At 39.8% G+C, this 16,327-nt stretch overlaps 2 protein-coding genes across 13 annotated transcripts in view; one reads left to right on the forward strand and one right to left on the reverse strand.

The window, feature by feature from the left end:
* The window catches only part of P2ry14 (purinergic receptor P2Y14), a 49,205-nt gene extending 35,153 nt beyond the window's left edge, over positions 1-14,052 (reverse strand). Inside the window, exons 1-2 of one of the 2 annotated variants that reach the window (XM_076574127.1) lie at positions 13,860-14,052; positions 13,157-13,214 (exon numbers count right to left, since the gene is read on the reverse strand). In XM_076574127.1, coding sequence (XP_076430242.1) covers positions 13,157-13,195 — 39 coding nt within the window. In that variant the 5' untranslated portion in view covers positions 13,196-13,214; positions 13,860-14,052. The remainder of the gene's footprint in view (positions 1-13,156; positions 13,215-13,859) is intronic. The other variant, XM_006994653.4, reaches the window with a different exon arrangement.
* Positions 1-16,327, forward strand: part of Med12l (mediator complex subunit 12L) — a 346,663-nt gene that overhangs the window by 161,349 nt on the left and 168,987 nt on the right. The gene's annotated exons all lie outside the window — the stretch shown is intronic.

The raw sequence follows: 16,327 nt of genomic DNA on the forward strand, positions 1-16,327 counted from the left end.
TGTGGTTGTACCCTGAGGATTTGAGCTGCAACAAGTGTTGTTGGGACTCTTTGTCCTTAAACACTTGCTTTCTCTACAATTAGGAAGACTCACCGTAGCAGATGGATAGTAGGTGGTAGTGAAAGAAAAGCCCTGTGTGAGTGTGTCAGCATGATGAATGAGGATCCTGGTGTCTCTGCATGGTAGAAGCAGGTGCAAAGGTAAATCAGCTGCAGGCCCTGGACCTCTAGGACAGCACAGTGACCTTTAGTGAGTCACCTGGAATTGTGTTCATTCCAATGTTACTAGACTGTGAAGCGGCCCAAACACTGTCTGCTGATTGGAATCTTCTCAACTTTCCTTAACATTCTGGGCCTCTGCTTGAGTTCAAACTGCATGACATTACATTTTTAGTGCTGGAAATTTATAAGCATCTCAAACAAGAAGGATATAAACAAATGTGGCACTCACAGTTCATTATCCTAACAAGAGCTGACAAAATATCCACTCAGTTCATTATCCTAACAAGGGCTGACAAAATATCCACTACTTATAAATAGCATTTGTTTGTGAAGTTAGTCCGGACTTTGATCTTGGGTTTAATGGCAGCATGGGTCATATCAACTTTGCCAACTATCAAAGCTTTAAATGTTTCACCATTAATTAAATTTCCTTAGAACTATTTCTTAGAACACTAAGTGAAACTTTTAATGTTTCCTTTAATGGTGTTTGAAAGAAAGAAACGGAGGACAAATTGATTTAATATACCCTGTGAGTAAGACCTCGTTTCTCAGGGATTAATACACTGCAGAGGTTAAAGGTTGGAATTGCTAGACTCAAACACGCCATCCCTGTTCCTCAGCTAACTCACTGGGCAAGACACTCGATGCATCAGTAAACTGGCAAAAAAATTCTCTGCATCCCATGGGGTTGTGGAAAGAATTTAGGGAGGTAATGCTCACAGAGCAGTGTTGATGTTAGTGTGGCCAGCTGTCCATGAGCAGCATTTTAAACATAGAAAATCATGGACCCAGTGGGTTCTCCTCTTGGGTTCCACTACTCCACCCCCTGGGTGCTTTTCTCGGTGAGGTTTGGGAACTCTCTCCCGTTTCTTTTGAGCAGCTGCCTACCAGTTAGTTGAAGAAAGGCATCAGGACATGCCAGTCCTTTATGGGTTCTTTCTACTTTCTCCTTCAGAGGCTAGATTTTGGGCTTTGTCTATACACTACCGCTATGATCTGTTCCCTTATTTAGAAATTATTTGTTTGTTGGGCATCAAAAAATCAGTGCTCATGTAGCCTAAAATTTAAGTCATCTTCAGATGTGCCGTCCTAGGAACTGAACTTTCCATCAAGGAAAACAATAGCAGTGCATTTTGTCAGAAAAGAAAAAGGCTTGGATTGAAAACGTCTTGCAGTCTCAGAAATTTAAACAGAAACTTGCTAGTTGGCTTATGATTGTACAAAGTGACCTTCTCTCAGCTGAGCCTCAGCCAGAGTGAAGGGTTTTCTTAAATGGATTAGATGTAATCAGTATCTTTCCAGTGAAATAGTTGCTCCTCGGGTTGTGGCTTCATTACTGAAAGCCTTCCTTCAGTCATCATGAAGAGTCTCCCGGTTTTCCCTCTCTGTTCCCATCTCTGTTTGGGGTTACAGTTGACTCAGTCTTAGAGGAAGACCCGGATCGCAAACCCTGCCTGCTTGTGACTGCTGCCACAGCCCAGCTTCCTCCTCACACTGTCTGTATCCTTTCTATGCACTGCCTCTGCCCCTCCTTCTGGCCGTGTGTCCTCCCTGTGACCTCCCACCCAGGCTGTCACCATGCCTTGGAAAATTTCCCTGGACTCTTCTTGTCTCCCTGCCTCACTTCACAGCTCTTCTGTCCCGGTCTGTAGTGTTCATAGCCATCTCAACTGACTTCTCATGGACTTGGTTCCCACGCTGTATCCTGCCTCCAGCCTGCTTTTTTAGTATAAAATGGCTGCTGAGGTGTGGAGCCAGAGTCTCTGTAAAGAGGAAAGGAAGGAGGGGGAGGAGATGCCTGAGGGCGGGGCAGGCAGTCTTGCAGTTCCTGGAGGAGAAAGTTGGAAAGTTACCCCATCTGAAGGAAAAGAACTCCTTTTCCTTCAGTGGGTGCCAGTTAAGAACTGCTGAGGGCTGAGGCCATTGACATTTGTAAGCTCATAGCTTATTGGGGGACAGTTTTCTACCCATTTCCTTACATCCCCAATGTCATCCATTTCCTCCCTGTTTTTTCTCGGTCTTTAGGGGTCTCTCTCTCTCTCTCTCTCTCTCTCTCTCTCTCTCTCTCTCTCTCTCTCTCTCTCTCTCTCTCTCTGTCTCTCTCTGTCTCTCTCTGTCTCTCCCTGTCTCTGTCTCTCTCTCTCGGTTTTTCCCAGACAGGGTTTCTCTGTGTACCTTTGTGCCTTTCCTGGATCTCCCTCAGTAGACCAGGCTGGCCTCGAACTGGCTCTGCTGCCTGAGTGCTGTGATTAAAGGCGTATGCCACCACCGCCCCGCAGATTTTTCTCTTTTAAGGAGGGGTTTTACTGTTTCCATCACAGGAGGCCCCAACCTTGTCTATATCTACTTTCTGCATCAAAGCATGGTTCTGATCCTGTCCTTTGCACAGCAGCATGCTATCATCACAGACCAGGTTCTGACAGAGATACTGAGGTGCTCCAGATGGTTTACCTGGGAAGCAGTTGGCTGTTTTTGTGCCTGTCCTCCCCTCTCAAAGCTTTTCTTGATGCTGTGAATTACTTGTTTATTGGCGTCTTTCTCCAGGGTCATAGATCTGGTGATAATTGGACCTGTGTTCTATGGTAATGCCTAGCAGAGTGTAAGAATGAATGAGGGAGGGTGGTGGATCAATGAAATACTTATAGAATATAATGCTTGATGCAGTATTTTTGAGACTGAGTTTGAATCCCCAGAACTGATGTAAAAGACAGCTTTGTGTTTCCAGCAGCCCTATGGGGAGATTAGAAGTAGAAACATGGGAATACCTGGAAGTTCAAGGGTCATTTAACCTGGCATATACAGTGGAAAAACAATAAAAAATACCCCTTCTCAAGCAAGTTGGAACACTTGTGGTTATCCTCTGACCTCCACATGCAAGCCTTCGCATGCACACATCTACATTTATACACTCACTGTGTTACCCAATAACATGTTGCACACATCTGCATACACTCTCAAAGTGGAGGAGATGAAAGATACTGAGTCTTTCTTTCTTTCTTTCTTTCTTTCTTTCTTTCTTTCTTTCTTTCTTTCTTTCTTTCTTTCTTTCTTTCTTTCTTTCTTTCTTCCTTTTTCCTTTCCTTTTTCCTTTCCTTTTTCCTTTCCTTTTTCCTTTCCTTTTTTTCCTTCCCTTCCCTTCCCCTCCCCTCCCCTCCCCTCCCCTCCCCTCCCTTCCCCTTCCTTCCTTCCTTCCTTCCTTCCTTCCTTCCTTCCTTCCTTCCTTCCTTCCTTCCTTCCTTCCTTCCTTCCTTCCTTCCTTCCTTTCTTTCTTTCTTTCTCAAATGCAGGTATGGAATCTCTAAGATATTTTTCAAAAAGCAGAAATTCCACGGACCGATTTCATACCTTTCAGCATATTACCTGTTTTTTAAAGACAGTGTCTCACTGTAAACCCTAGCTGGCTTGAAACTTAATACATAGACCAGGCTACTTCATATTCACAGAGATCCTCCTGCTTTCACCTCCTGAGTCTTCACATTAAAGGCTTTTGCCTGCAAACCTTGCCTGTTACCTACTTGTTTTTACTCATTTGTTTACGTCTGATGTCCTGAAATGCTTTTGAGTCTCCCTTCTTACCTTCATAAGTGCACACTTGCAGGCCCTTCCTATCCATATCTCCTACCTCTCCTCAGATTGGTGCTGATGGTTTGTAGTATGTATATTCAGGAATCCTCTCTGTGTAATAGGAAGCAGATAGCTGGCTTATCTGAGCCAACCTTGATGGCTTTCTAAACAGTGTCCCAGGGGGACAAGGGAATAGCCTCACTAGGAACTCTTCTAGTTTGAAAGGTCGTATATGGGGTTGTAGTGTTGTAGAAATAAATGTTTCTCCTGACAGATGAAAATAAGTTGGAATACCTAAAATTAGAGGTGTATATGACATTTTCAGGGGACTAGGAAAGGCTTGGAGCCATCACTGTGGTCCTAGGAACTGAAGGTGTCAGAAAAGACAAAGAGGCTTTTTTGAACTTCATTGCAGGAGTTCCAAGGCCCAAGGCGTAGGCTGTCCTAAGCATGCACAGGGCACTTCAGTTTAATTCCAGGTTTCTCCCCCTGCTTTCAGCACCTTCTTTCACCCCAGTGCTTTTCTTTGTGGTACTGTATTGCCATAGAAACTGTATTCTGATGATGGTTCTGCACACTTTGTAAAGGCCTGTTGGATTTCTGTTAGTAAGATTTCTCTTCATAGCCTCAGTTTTAGAGTATTGACAGTACTCTATGAAAATGAAATCAAGAAGGCTGGGGATGTAGCTCAGGGTTAGAGCATGTATTTAGCATGCACAGAGTCCTGGCTTTGGTTCCCAGCAGCCACTACACTCTCACAGCACACAAAGACAACATGAATTTATCAAAATAAAAATGTGGACAAGCTGGTATAGTGGTTGAGCCCTGTCATTGAATGTACCTTGAAATACCCAACAAGAGAAACTTTGGGTAATATGTATAACACAAAGCAGATAGAAGTATTTTTTTTTCTGAATAAATGAACAAACTTAAGATCAAGCACAATTTATATAGACTAGAATTATCTTTGTAAAAATACCTACTTAATGTAGTTTTTTTTTTTGTTGCATTTCTGATTTAAACATTAGTGTTAGCTATATGAACTAGGGGATGCCTTGTTCCATGTTAATTAATTATTTAATATTTAACATTATGGTGCAGTGAATGGGTGGATGGCATGAACCAATGAGTGGACAGGTGTTCTGGCAGTAGGAGCAAGGCTCTGGGACTTGGTCCAGGGAAACAAGGCCTCCTGTATCCTCTTGAGGAGGCGTCAACATGATTCAGAGTGGATTATAGAGGGAGTTCGGATTTTCTTCATAGCTAATGTTGATGAGTTATTTTTATCTTGTAAAATTTGATTTTCCTAATTTAATATGTGGGTAGCTCATTCAAGTACATTTATTGCATGGACACTTTTCTTATACTGTTGAATAACAAACTATTTTGACTGAAATCATAAAGCACATATATATTTGGTTGAAGACAATAATCCTTCCTGAGATATTTTGCTTCCTTTATACCATGCCCTTTGGCTGTGAAAAGGATTGTCCATTGTACGTAAAGAAAGGCATAACAATAACTACTGTTAAGGAAATGCTGATAATTGAAATACTTGAGAACAGGAAATTAAATGCCTCTCTTTTTCTTTTAAAGGAATAGGCTCAGGCTCATATGCTACATTCCCATCTTATCTGTCATCCTAAATTCTGAGTTTATTGACTATCTCGAGGGAATGCTAGTTTAGAGAGTTGTTGAAGACAATAAGATTCGAGTACAAACAAGTTCATGGGCCTTTGCTTGACAGAATGTTTCCCATGATAACTTACCAGCTGCCATGCACGAAGCTCAGCGCCAAGCTGGGATAAGAAGTGGACCTTGCTAAACGAGGCTCAGTACAGGGAACAGCTGTCAAAACACAGCTGTTCAGAACAGTGCTCTTAATCTTTGTATGTGTGCTTTATTGCTATACTAAACGTATTCATTTTTCCAAAATCCAGTGACTCTTATAAGTCTTTTAACTTCACAATGAATCTCTAGAAAATAGCTTGAAATGCTCTAATTTAACATGTTTTATGAATAATGACATCTTTATCTGAATATCAGAAATAATCCTCTTTATGTTTTAAGTTGATAATTTTTCAAGAAGAAATACAGGAACACCTAAACCTTATAAGAGACCATCGATGACTCAGGCCAAAGAGAACAGATCTTGAAACACATCGTAGTCACTGGCAAGTCCTGATCAGAGCTGCTGTTCTTTGTTGTGGAGCCCAATTCATATAGAACGCAGTGCACACCAATGACGTAGTAATATTCTAATGTAAACTGTATTGGATTAAACTGCTGATGTATATGAACTGGAACTTTGATTCCCAGTCTTAGTGAAAAGCTTACCCTGGGGCTGGGCCAGCCATGGCTCTTATTCTAAATAGATGCTTCTTGGTCATCACCTTGTTCTTTTTCTTATTTCTGGTTTTTAAAAAATCCACTGTATCTGTGGCTAGCCTGGAACTTGCTATATGCAGACTAGTCTGGCCTCAGACTCAGAGATCTGCTTCCCTCTGTTTCCCAAGTGCTGGGATTAAAGGTGTAAATCATCATAATCATCATGCCTAACTAAAACGTACATCTGCTTTCTTGTTTTTTTTTTTTTTTTTTTGTGTGTGTGTGTGTGTGTGTGTGTGTGTGCATATGCGAGTATGCACCTGAAGAGTGTGTCAGATCCCCTGGAGCTGGAGTTCCTGGCAGTTGTGAGTCTCCTGACATGAGTGCGGGGAACTTGGGTCCTCTGTGAGAGCAGCAAGCCTTTTAACTACTCTGCATTCTCTCCAGCCTGAATCCTGTTTGACTTCATTCCTCGGTGTGTTTTCTGTACAAGTTGTTACTGAGGCTGAGCATAGGCCTTTCTAGAGACTTTTTTTTTTTTTTTTGGTCAGAAAATACAGTTTTCTGACCCACAGAATATTTATAAATCAATTATCAATGTTTACATAGTTGTTTTTTTTTTTTTTTTTTTTTTGCAGATGGCTATCAGCAAAGTAGTTCACGATACTCTGTACTCTTAATGTAAAACTGTTACAGCAATGCTTATAGGGAAAAACAGAATATCTTCCCAACTGTGGATAGTTGGTGATTTCTTAGGATGCAAAATACACTAATGATAAAAGAAAAAAATATTATTGGACCTTATTAAATGTAGACTTCTGCCTTTCATTAGATACTGCTGACATAGTTTGAAGGAAATATTCACACTATGTGTGGAGGTTTGAATGAGAATGACTCCCTTAGGTGCTTGTGTTTGAATGCTTGATCCCAGTTAATGGAACAGTTTGGGTGGTGTGGCTTTGTGAGAGGAGGTGTCATTGAGGGCAAATGACTTTGGGGTTTGAAAAACCCATAGGATTCCCATTCTCTCTGCCTCATGGTTGCATTTCAAGCTGTGAGCTCTTATCTACTGCTCCAGTGCCATACCTACTCACCTGCTGCCCTGCTCCCACCTGATGGTCATGGATTCTAACCCTCTGGAACTGTAACCCCCAAATGAAACGTTTTCTTTTTATAGGTTGCCTTGGTCTGGTGTTTTATCATAGCAATAGAAGAGAAAAGTACCTAAGACACTCTATCCATCTGTTAAAGAATTTCAAGTATAATAAAGACAAGAACTCGATTAAGAAAATAACTGAAGAACTTGAGGAAACAATTCTTGTTTGACCAAGATGCCTCTAACAAGAGACACAGCATTCTTAAAGGGAAATGAAAAACAAAATAATAGTAAACTAGCTGCATGTGATAGTATATGCCTATAATCCCAGCCCTTGTAAGGTAGAGGAAGAAGGCAGTATTCTAGGCCAGTCTTAGCTAGATGGTAAGTCTGAGGCAAGCCCTCAAACTTAAAAAAAAAAAGATACATCACCTACAAAAAAGATAAACAATAGTTCACACCTCTCAGAATTCTCTTCCCCAGGTTTCCGCATAAAACCTTAATATGAAGAATTGACAAGGAAATTGAGTATTGATAATATGTATCTAGCTATGAGTATAAAATAGTGTATCTACTTTGTGAGTTGTAATCAAGTTAAACACATAACCATATAACCTAATACTTTTACCCCTCTCTACACAAGAGAAGTGAAGGTGTATGTTGTCTATAAAAAGAATGATTAAAATGGTTGTGAAAACTTTACTCATGATAGCCTCCGACTGGGAACAACCCATATGTTCATCAGTAGGATAAAAAGGGGAGCAAATCGTGACATGCTAGCAGAAATGAACACCACTCAGGGCCCAATGCATATCAATAAATTGGTTAAATCTCAATACATAATGATAAATGGAAGAAATGAGGCACAGGAGGATAGATACTGTGTTGTAACAGTTATATGCAGTGGGATTGTGGGCTAACTAAGCCGTGGTGATAGAAAGTGGAATGTAATGTAGACTTGTGCTAGGAAAGACTTTAGTTTTCCTTTTGACAGTACCTATACATGCCAGGCAAGGGTTCCACAACTCTCCAGCCCTTGTGGAATTTTTATCATATCATGATTAAAAGGTGTCTAACTTCTTTGAATTATATATTTACCTTGTTTCTCTTGGTATATAGTTTATACCATAACTTAAAGTAGCCACCAAGTTATATCATGGGCTAGATAGTGACTCATTTGTAAATGCTGTAGAAATTTGGAAGACAGTAGAGATGCTAAGTTGGATGTACTGCCTGAGCTCTCACAGAAAGGTGGGCTGTGCAGAGATGTTGGGTTTTGAAGGTGCAAACATGTACATGTTAGCATGGATTAAAGAGACAATATTATGAATCAGGTCAAACTGTCTAGTCAACATAAAACAAGGTGTATTTGGGGTCATTAAGGACACTAATGTAGATGTAACTAACCGTCTTATTAAATAAGAAACACAGAAACAATGTAAAAGAGAAAGCCGAGAGGTCAGAGCTCAGAGCTAAAATCTCACCCTTCCGCCTGCGGTGTACCAGCTTCCCGAAAAGAGACCTATTTCCTGTTGATGTTTTATTTGTTTGCTAAGTGTAGAATTCCTGTAGATCACATATCAGTCTATTATTTCCTACTTCCCTCTTCCGAGGTATAGCACTCACAACTTGTTCCTCATTCTGATCTCCTGTTTTAACATCACAGTGTAATGTTAAGTTTTTCCAAATTATGCCATGTACCTTTTTTCAAGAAGTGCTTTGTTAGGGAAGGTAATTTGTCTGAATTGTGATAGCTGCACAGAAAGAGATATCTTTTATGTGTGAATTTGCATAAGTATATGCTACAGGCTTTTAGTGTTAATAACTATAATATTTTAACTTTTAATTTTGTACCAGGCATGTGATAATTATTACAATGATTCTTCAAACCAGCTAGTTTATTCTGCTTTTATAAATGAATAAAACAAGCAATCAGAAGTATTTTAATTTTTATGATCTTGGTTTCTTTTGTTCTTAGAGTCATCAGACTGCTGCTGCACTATTTTACTGAGAAGGAAAATTGTGGCATCAGTGTGTATTGATTGTTCTCGTGCTAATCATTGTTCTGGGATATTATTTAGTAACTTATTTACTCTGCTTGTTAACCTTGGTGAGGAAAATGAGGCGTGGAGTCATTAAGTAGCTCCATCAAAGTTGTATCAAACTAAGTCGTATAGTCAATGATCATTCTGTTCCTTTTTTGTTGTTGTTGTTGTTGCCAGTTTGGTGTAAGGCTTTCCTTATTTCCATCATTGTCTGGGAGATGACACTGTTAAGAATAGAGTTAGTTCTCCTCAGGGACTGAAAATCTAATCTGAGTCTGAGTTGTTTTGTTCATGTGGCTTCTTGGTTGTTTAAATTCTCTCTTTCTACTTGAAATAGACTAAGAAACCAGACAGGACTGGCAGTATGCTACATGTGTACAAAAGAAAATCAGTGCAGGTCTGTAGTTAGTAAAAGGCTTTGCCACAGTATCAGAAGATTGAGCAGTAAATGGCATTGTGTGTTCAAAGTTGAAATACTGTATTAAAAGGCTAGCAAAGTGGCTCAGTGCATATGGAGCTGCTGCCAAGCCTGTTCACTTGAGTTCTAACCCTGGGACCCACATGGTGGACAGAGAGAACGGACTCCCGTAAATTGTCCTCTTACCTTCATGTAGTTCATCCATACTTGGGGACACACACACACACACACACACACACACACACACACGCACACACTTGCATGCACATGCACACATTCACAGAATATAAAAATGTATTTAAAAATATTTGTTTTTCAGAAATGATTCCTTTCAGCCCTGTGTTTTTGGTTACTTCATCTATGTTTTCAGCTTGTCTGTGTTAGTGGCACCAGTTAAGAGGACAGCTGCTGCATTCAAACTCATCGCAGACTTGGTGATAACAGGGACACCTGGCCCTAGGTTTCCTTTTCATGTCAGACCTCATCCTTTCCCTTCCTGTTTTCACTTCTGTAGAGGTGGTGCTTACAGGCAGAAAGACAGTTTCAGGAGGCAGGAGAGGAAGAGGACATTGAACACCAAGGCGCAAGGCCCATTTTCTAGATTTTCATTTGGTTATTAGTAAATGGAGAGCTGTAAGCTCCCAGCAGGGTTAGGTTAGTGAGTTAGGAAAAGCCAGTACATATTCATTGGCTTGTAGTGAGATTAGAATTTCCTCAAAAATCTCTCTAAAGTTAGTAAAAATATACCCCAAGAAATTATGTGCTCTAAGATCATTGGCCTAACTTTAAAAAATTAGTACTAGAATAAGAATAGTGGTTATATTGAAAGTAAGGTTTTAATGTGACCCATTAGAATGGGGTCCAGAGGAAAGTACTTCATGTAGAGTATTGATTGCTAGCATCTAGAATTGTGGCTGTTATATGGTAAGGAGTCAGTGTTTATAGACTGAACTTTAATTCAATTCCTTCAGTAGTGTTAGAATAAGAGGAAGATTTTGTCTATGTTTTGTAGCAGGATGGAAGTGCCCCTTAGATGAAGCCTTTGTGAGCTCACCCTGGGGAAAAATCTCATAACCACCATGTGAGGTCTTTCCAACCAGGTATCTCTGCCATGACAAAAGTTGGGCATATTTCCAGAATGTGGTTTTAAGTCACAGCAGAGTTCATTGGCCCTGTGTGATGTGTTAGATGTTAATTTTGTGATCTTGGAAACCAAGAATTCAGTCCTTGCCTGGATGACCACACCCACGCAGAGAGCTTCTTCTGGGCCCATAAGTCTCCTACCTGATCTTTTTCTCTTCTCTTTGATATCTTAACTTCAGCAGCAGAGGTTCTATAATTGAATACAAACCACCCACCTCCTCTGTTGTTCTCTTCTCTGAAGGATGAACAGTCAGAACATGACATGTAAGACATTTGATGCTTTTCACAAAGAGCAGATGGCTAAGTTCCGTGGAGAGTGAAAGGCTAGCAATTTAATTTAGGCTGAGTTAAGTCAGAAGTTTTCAAAGGAAACAGAAATTGATTAGATACTAAAGTAATGGCTTCCACATTAAAAGTGCAGGTGGATTGAGAAGCCTTGTGGTAAACTTGGTTTTCCTGTGAATTATTATGGCCAAGTGGTTACTAGAAGGATAAGTAATTTACTTACTAGTGATCCTCATTTCTAGGATGCTATCTGAACCATAAGGAGGAGCCATAAGATTTAATAAAGGGGATTTTAAAGACTTGGTTGGGGAAATTGTATATTGGTGGGGAAGGGCTTTTGTTTTATATGTTGCCCCTTTGTTGCTCAGGATGCTGAGAATTTAAACTGGATTTTACACTATTTATATATGTACTTACTTTGTAAAGCTAGCACGCCTGTGCGATGTGCCCAGACCCTCATGAGAAAGTACTTTTTTTTTTTTTTTTAACATTCATAGGGACTATGGATGTAACAGTAGGCTTACAGCTAATTTGAAATCCCAGGCAGTCTTTTGTCTCTGACTAAAGCTCTCACTTTGACTATAAGTTGTATAACTTGTAGGCAGCCTATTAGAAAGACACACATGAATGTTAATATCACTTGTGAATGAGCAGACCTCAGATCACCAATTTCAGCCTCATCAGGAATTTCCTTGTACTTGAATACTGAAACAAAAAGAATTGAAAATCTTGCAGAGGTACACCCAGGGTTAGGTGTTAGAGTTAAGGTGAGTCACTTGTGGGCTAAAGTTTGAAAGATCTTGTTACAGTTAAGTACTAGGTGAGTCACTTGTGGGCTAAAGTTTGAAAGATCTTCTTTCTGTTGTTCTGTCTTAACTGTTTTAACCTTCAAAGGTATTATATTGGAACTGCTGGATTATATTTTCTAATGGTCTATTGTATAATTATTTTTTTCTCAAGATGCTAACTTTTATGAAAGCATTAAAAGCAGCAGTGTTCTCCCTTATTTACTTTATACTTTCTTCATTCATTGTGTTGTTAATGACTTCACAGATGTTTTTCTGAATTGATGCTTTGTGGCTCAACAAATAAGAATGGGGTTTAGGGAGCTTGGTGGATCAGGTACTTAGGATGGTGACTTAGTGCCTTGTTGCCTAGTGTAACTTTGAACTGTTTCAGAATGCTTTATCCTTTATTATCCTGGCTTTGAGAGACATTTCTCCTTACTATTGTATCCTCCTTGCTGTGATATTTTCTTTCAAAATTGTCAGTGATGATTTAATGGAAAAAAAAAAGTTCTAAAAATACACAACTCAAGGGATTGATGAGGACGTGCTGACCAGTGGGTGTCTGGTAGGTTATCAGGCAGAAGAGGAAGCAAGTGAAACCACTGCAAGATGGGGCTGATAGAAATCTTTGGGCTGCAGGAACCAGCAGCTGCACTAGCCTCTTTGTGTGCAGGGGGATTTTGGCTCCTGGTGAGATCACCTCTGTTGCCTTCCACCTAGATACTCCTTCAGCTCCTGCTTCCTCTATGAAGTGCTGCTGCTGTGACAGGCCAGTAAATGGAAGTTCATTTCCACACTGCCAACTTCCCCTAATTGGTTCTTTACGCTTTGAGTACCTTGGTATCTTGTTAATTCTTCCTTGGATTTAACAGGCACGACAGCTTGTATTTCATACATATCCATGAGTGTGTGATTGTATCTGTGTGCTTTTATATATTGATAAATTTTATTGAATTATAAGATTTTATGTGTCTGTAGAACTTAAAATATTACTTTGGTATTTTTAGTGAATACCTTGTTTTCTTATTTTTAAATTAATATTTAGATTATTTAGTCTTAAAATTTATTTTTGATTTTGTATATTTTTAAAAGATAAGTATATAAATTATTTTTCTTTACTCTTATTTTTAAGTAATTTTCTCCATGAAATTAATTTTCCTCAAAAAACAAACAAACAAAAAAACAAAACAAAGTGAACAACAACAACAAAAACCCCCACAATAAACAAAACAAAAGCAAAAAAAAAAAAAAAAAAAAAGCCAGTATACCTTAGGTGGGTTGCATGAGCTCACTGAATCTCCTGACATTGTAGGTCCATGCTCAGTCCTATGTGTGGAATTTAAAATTGTTCAAGTGTTTTATGTAGTTTAGCTGATTAGTTATAGAGTATAAATTAATATCTGATGAATGCAAATTTTTGCTATATAGAGGACAGTTTTTTTTTTTTTTTTTTTTTTTTTTTTTGCTCTTATGCCTTTTTAAGAGCAAATGCACATGTTGCTAGGTGCTATTAGGGTTAACTTTCCCATTAATGACCAAGCTAAAGCCTCCGTCAGATAGACACAGTTTTGTTATGTGCATATGCATCTGGTTGCAGAAAAGGAGAAAATATTCACAATGAGAAGTTTTGAAAGGAGAAGTAGGACAGTGGATTTACTTTGGAGAAGCCATTTCAATGCCTCTCACATGGTTTTGAAATGTCCTGGATGGACACTTTTTAAACAGTTTCTTTTGAATTACTGCAGACATGTTAAACACAATTGGGAATCCCAAATAATCATCAATTATACTACTTAAGGTTTGGATCTCCAAGGTATCATTGACAAATATTTAACATTCTAATCAATTACAACTTGAAAGCACAAACTGACTTTACTAGTAAAACATCAATGAAGATTGCCCAGTGTCACCCCGCTCAAGACCTCCTCTTCCATTCGTACCCCCAGGTTATCTCATGGAGAATTTCCTTACCTGCTTCTGGCTCCTTCACTGAAAGTCAGATCACACTCATTTTGGTATATGTCTCAATGTAGGTTCCAGAGTACGCTTAAACAGACTTCTTCCTCATCTTCAAGAAAAGGAGAAAATCAGGAACTTGACAGATGCCACGAGCTAATGGGTCAGCTGTGACCGAATCAGGGCATTTAGAACAGTGAAGGCTAGAAAGTGGAAGCAGGGCAAAGGTGGAGATGTTTTGATCTGTGTGGGAGTAGGAGTGTCAGGCTGGCCTCTGCTGGTTCCCTTCCATGAGTAATCCGAATAGCAGCCTGGCCAAATCTCCTTGCCCTCCCTCTACCACTTTTTTCTTCTTGTTACTTTTCCCTGTGCTTCTTTATCAAGAGGTGAATAAACATACAGGCAATAACCCACAGAGATGTTCCTTTTTAAATCTCACCGTTCACAGTTAAACAGCAGTAAGAAACGAAGAGCAAGACATGGTTCCTTCCGACACACTCAGGAGGAGATTGTAGAATGGGGTGGTATTGGAGCTACCTGGAGATTTAGTTAGTATTTGCATAATGATTTTGACCCTACTTGACCATATCTGTTACATAAGGAATGTTGTTGGTCTTTTTTCCCCACATATTTCCCACATTTAACCATTACTGATAAGTAGTAGCTCATGAGTAGGACTACAGATTAACTCATCACATAATAATAATTTGAAAAGTCTCTGCTGCTTATGCTACTATTTATATTTTTAATTCATTCCAACTTCTGTAGTAATAGCTTTTAAAGTTCTATACCCTCTCCACTAACCAGAGTACAGCAGCCTTTTGTGTCCTTAACTCCCTTGGTATGGTAACAACATCCACCACTGCTAAAGTCATCTGGAGATTTACATTTATAGGAAGTCATTTATGTAAAGTGATATATTTATACATAACTGACACTCATCCTTACAGAAATACCTTAAATCAGCTCTAGATTTTTTTATAATACTTAATTATAAACATTATATAATTAACTTAGGGTATTATTTAGGAAATAATGACAACAAAAAGTCTATGCGTGGTCATTCCAGACAGTTACTTTTCCCGGTATTTTTTATCTGTAATTGATTAAACATGATGTAGAACAGATGGATTTGGAGGAGGTGGACGGAGGGCCGAATGTGCTCAGAAGCTGACTACAGAAATCTCAGCAGAATGTAGAAATGACTCAGGTGCCATTGTCCTCAAAAGCTCTTTATGAGGCTCTTAACATTTCTTTACCTTTTTTATTGACTCCCCTCCTCCCCCTCCCTGCTGAGTGAAGGTGGGTTTACTAAGGGAGCATGGGAAAGAAATCCAAACAATAGCAGGGGCTTCAAGAGAGGAACAACCAAATGTGTTTCACATGGGTTCAGGAAGGTTCCATTGTCTCATTGTGGTCTAATAGCTTAAGTCTGCAATTCACTTCGTCTTAAAATCTTAACCTGTGTGTTTGCAGTTACACTAGCTGTTCACCAAGTACTATTCTGAATTCTCTGTGTACTTACTAAGCAGTAGGCAGTGTTTTGGACATTGGGGATGGAAGAGCAATCAGGGCACACACATATTTTTCCCCTTGGGAGGTATAGGTATTTATTTTGTGGCTTACATGCAAACCTAACCACTATTCATCTTCTGGCATGGGCTTTCTAAAGCAGAGCTAGTTGAGGGAAGCTTCCTGCTTGGCTTTGACAGAGACCCATTTCTTCTCCAGACCTCTCCACAACCAAAATAGTTCTGGCTGCTTGTAGCATGAATTGTTAGAAGGTTTTGTTAATAAAAACACACCCAGAGCCAGGTATTGGGGTGAATGCTGAAAGATCAGAGAAGCAGAACAAGCCACAGCTACCTCACCTTGCCAATTCCTCAGCTAATCTTGTTTCCTCAAACTGGAAGCCTCTGTGTCCTCATCTGAATGGGTCTCAGCTGAAGTGCTGCTCAAAAGCCTAAAAACTTAACCAGCTCTAGTTCCTGGTCCTCGTGCCTTATATACCTTTCTGCTTTCTGCCATCACTCCCTGGGATTAAAGGCTCACTTCCTGGGATTAAAGGCGTGAGTGCCACCATTTTCTGGCCTCTATATCTAGCGGCTGTTCTGTTCTCTGACCCCAGATATATTTATTAGGGTGTGCAATATTTTGGGGAACACGATATCACCACAGCTGCTGATTTGACTAAGGGCTGAGAATACCCATAAGCAGAGAGAACTCTCTTATAATCAGCTGCAGTACAGTCTCTTGGGTAAATAGACTTATAGATGCAAAGACAAAAGCAGGTATCTCTAGAGGCCAGTTCCTACCAGGAGTCTCCCGTATGTAAACATGCTATGATTAAGTGGATGATGGACATTAACCGTCTCTCAGTGGCAGCTCTCCAGACTCCCCTGATCTGCTGCATGAGGCACCACTTACTCCAACAGTCTGACCATCACCCGCTTACACCCCAGTGCTCTTGTGCGTCCTTGACT

The sequence above is a fragment of the Peromyscus maniculatus genome, chromosome 6, assembly GCF_049852395.1.
Source record: "Peromyscus maniculatus bairdii isolate BWxNUB_F1_BW_parent chromosome 6, HU_Pman_BW_mat_3.1, whole genome shotgun sequence".
Taxonomy (NCBI): domain Eukaryota; kingdom Metazoa; phylum Chordata; class Mammalia; order Rodentia; family Cricetidae; genus Peromyscus; species Peromyscus maniculatus.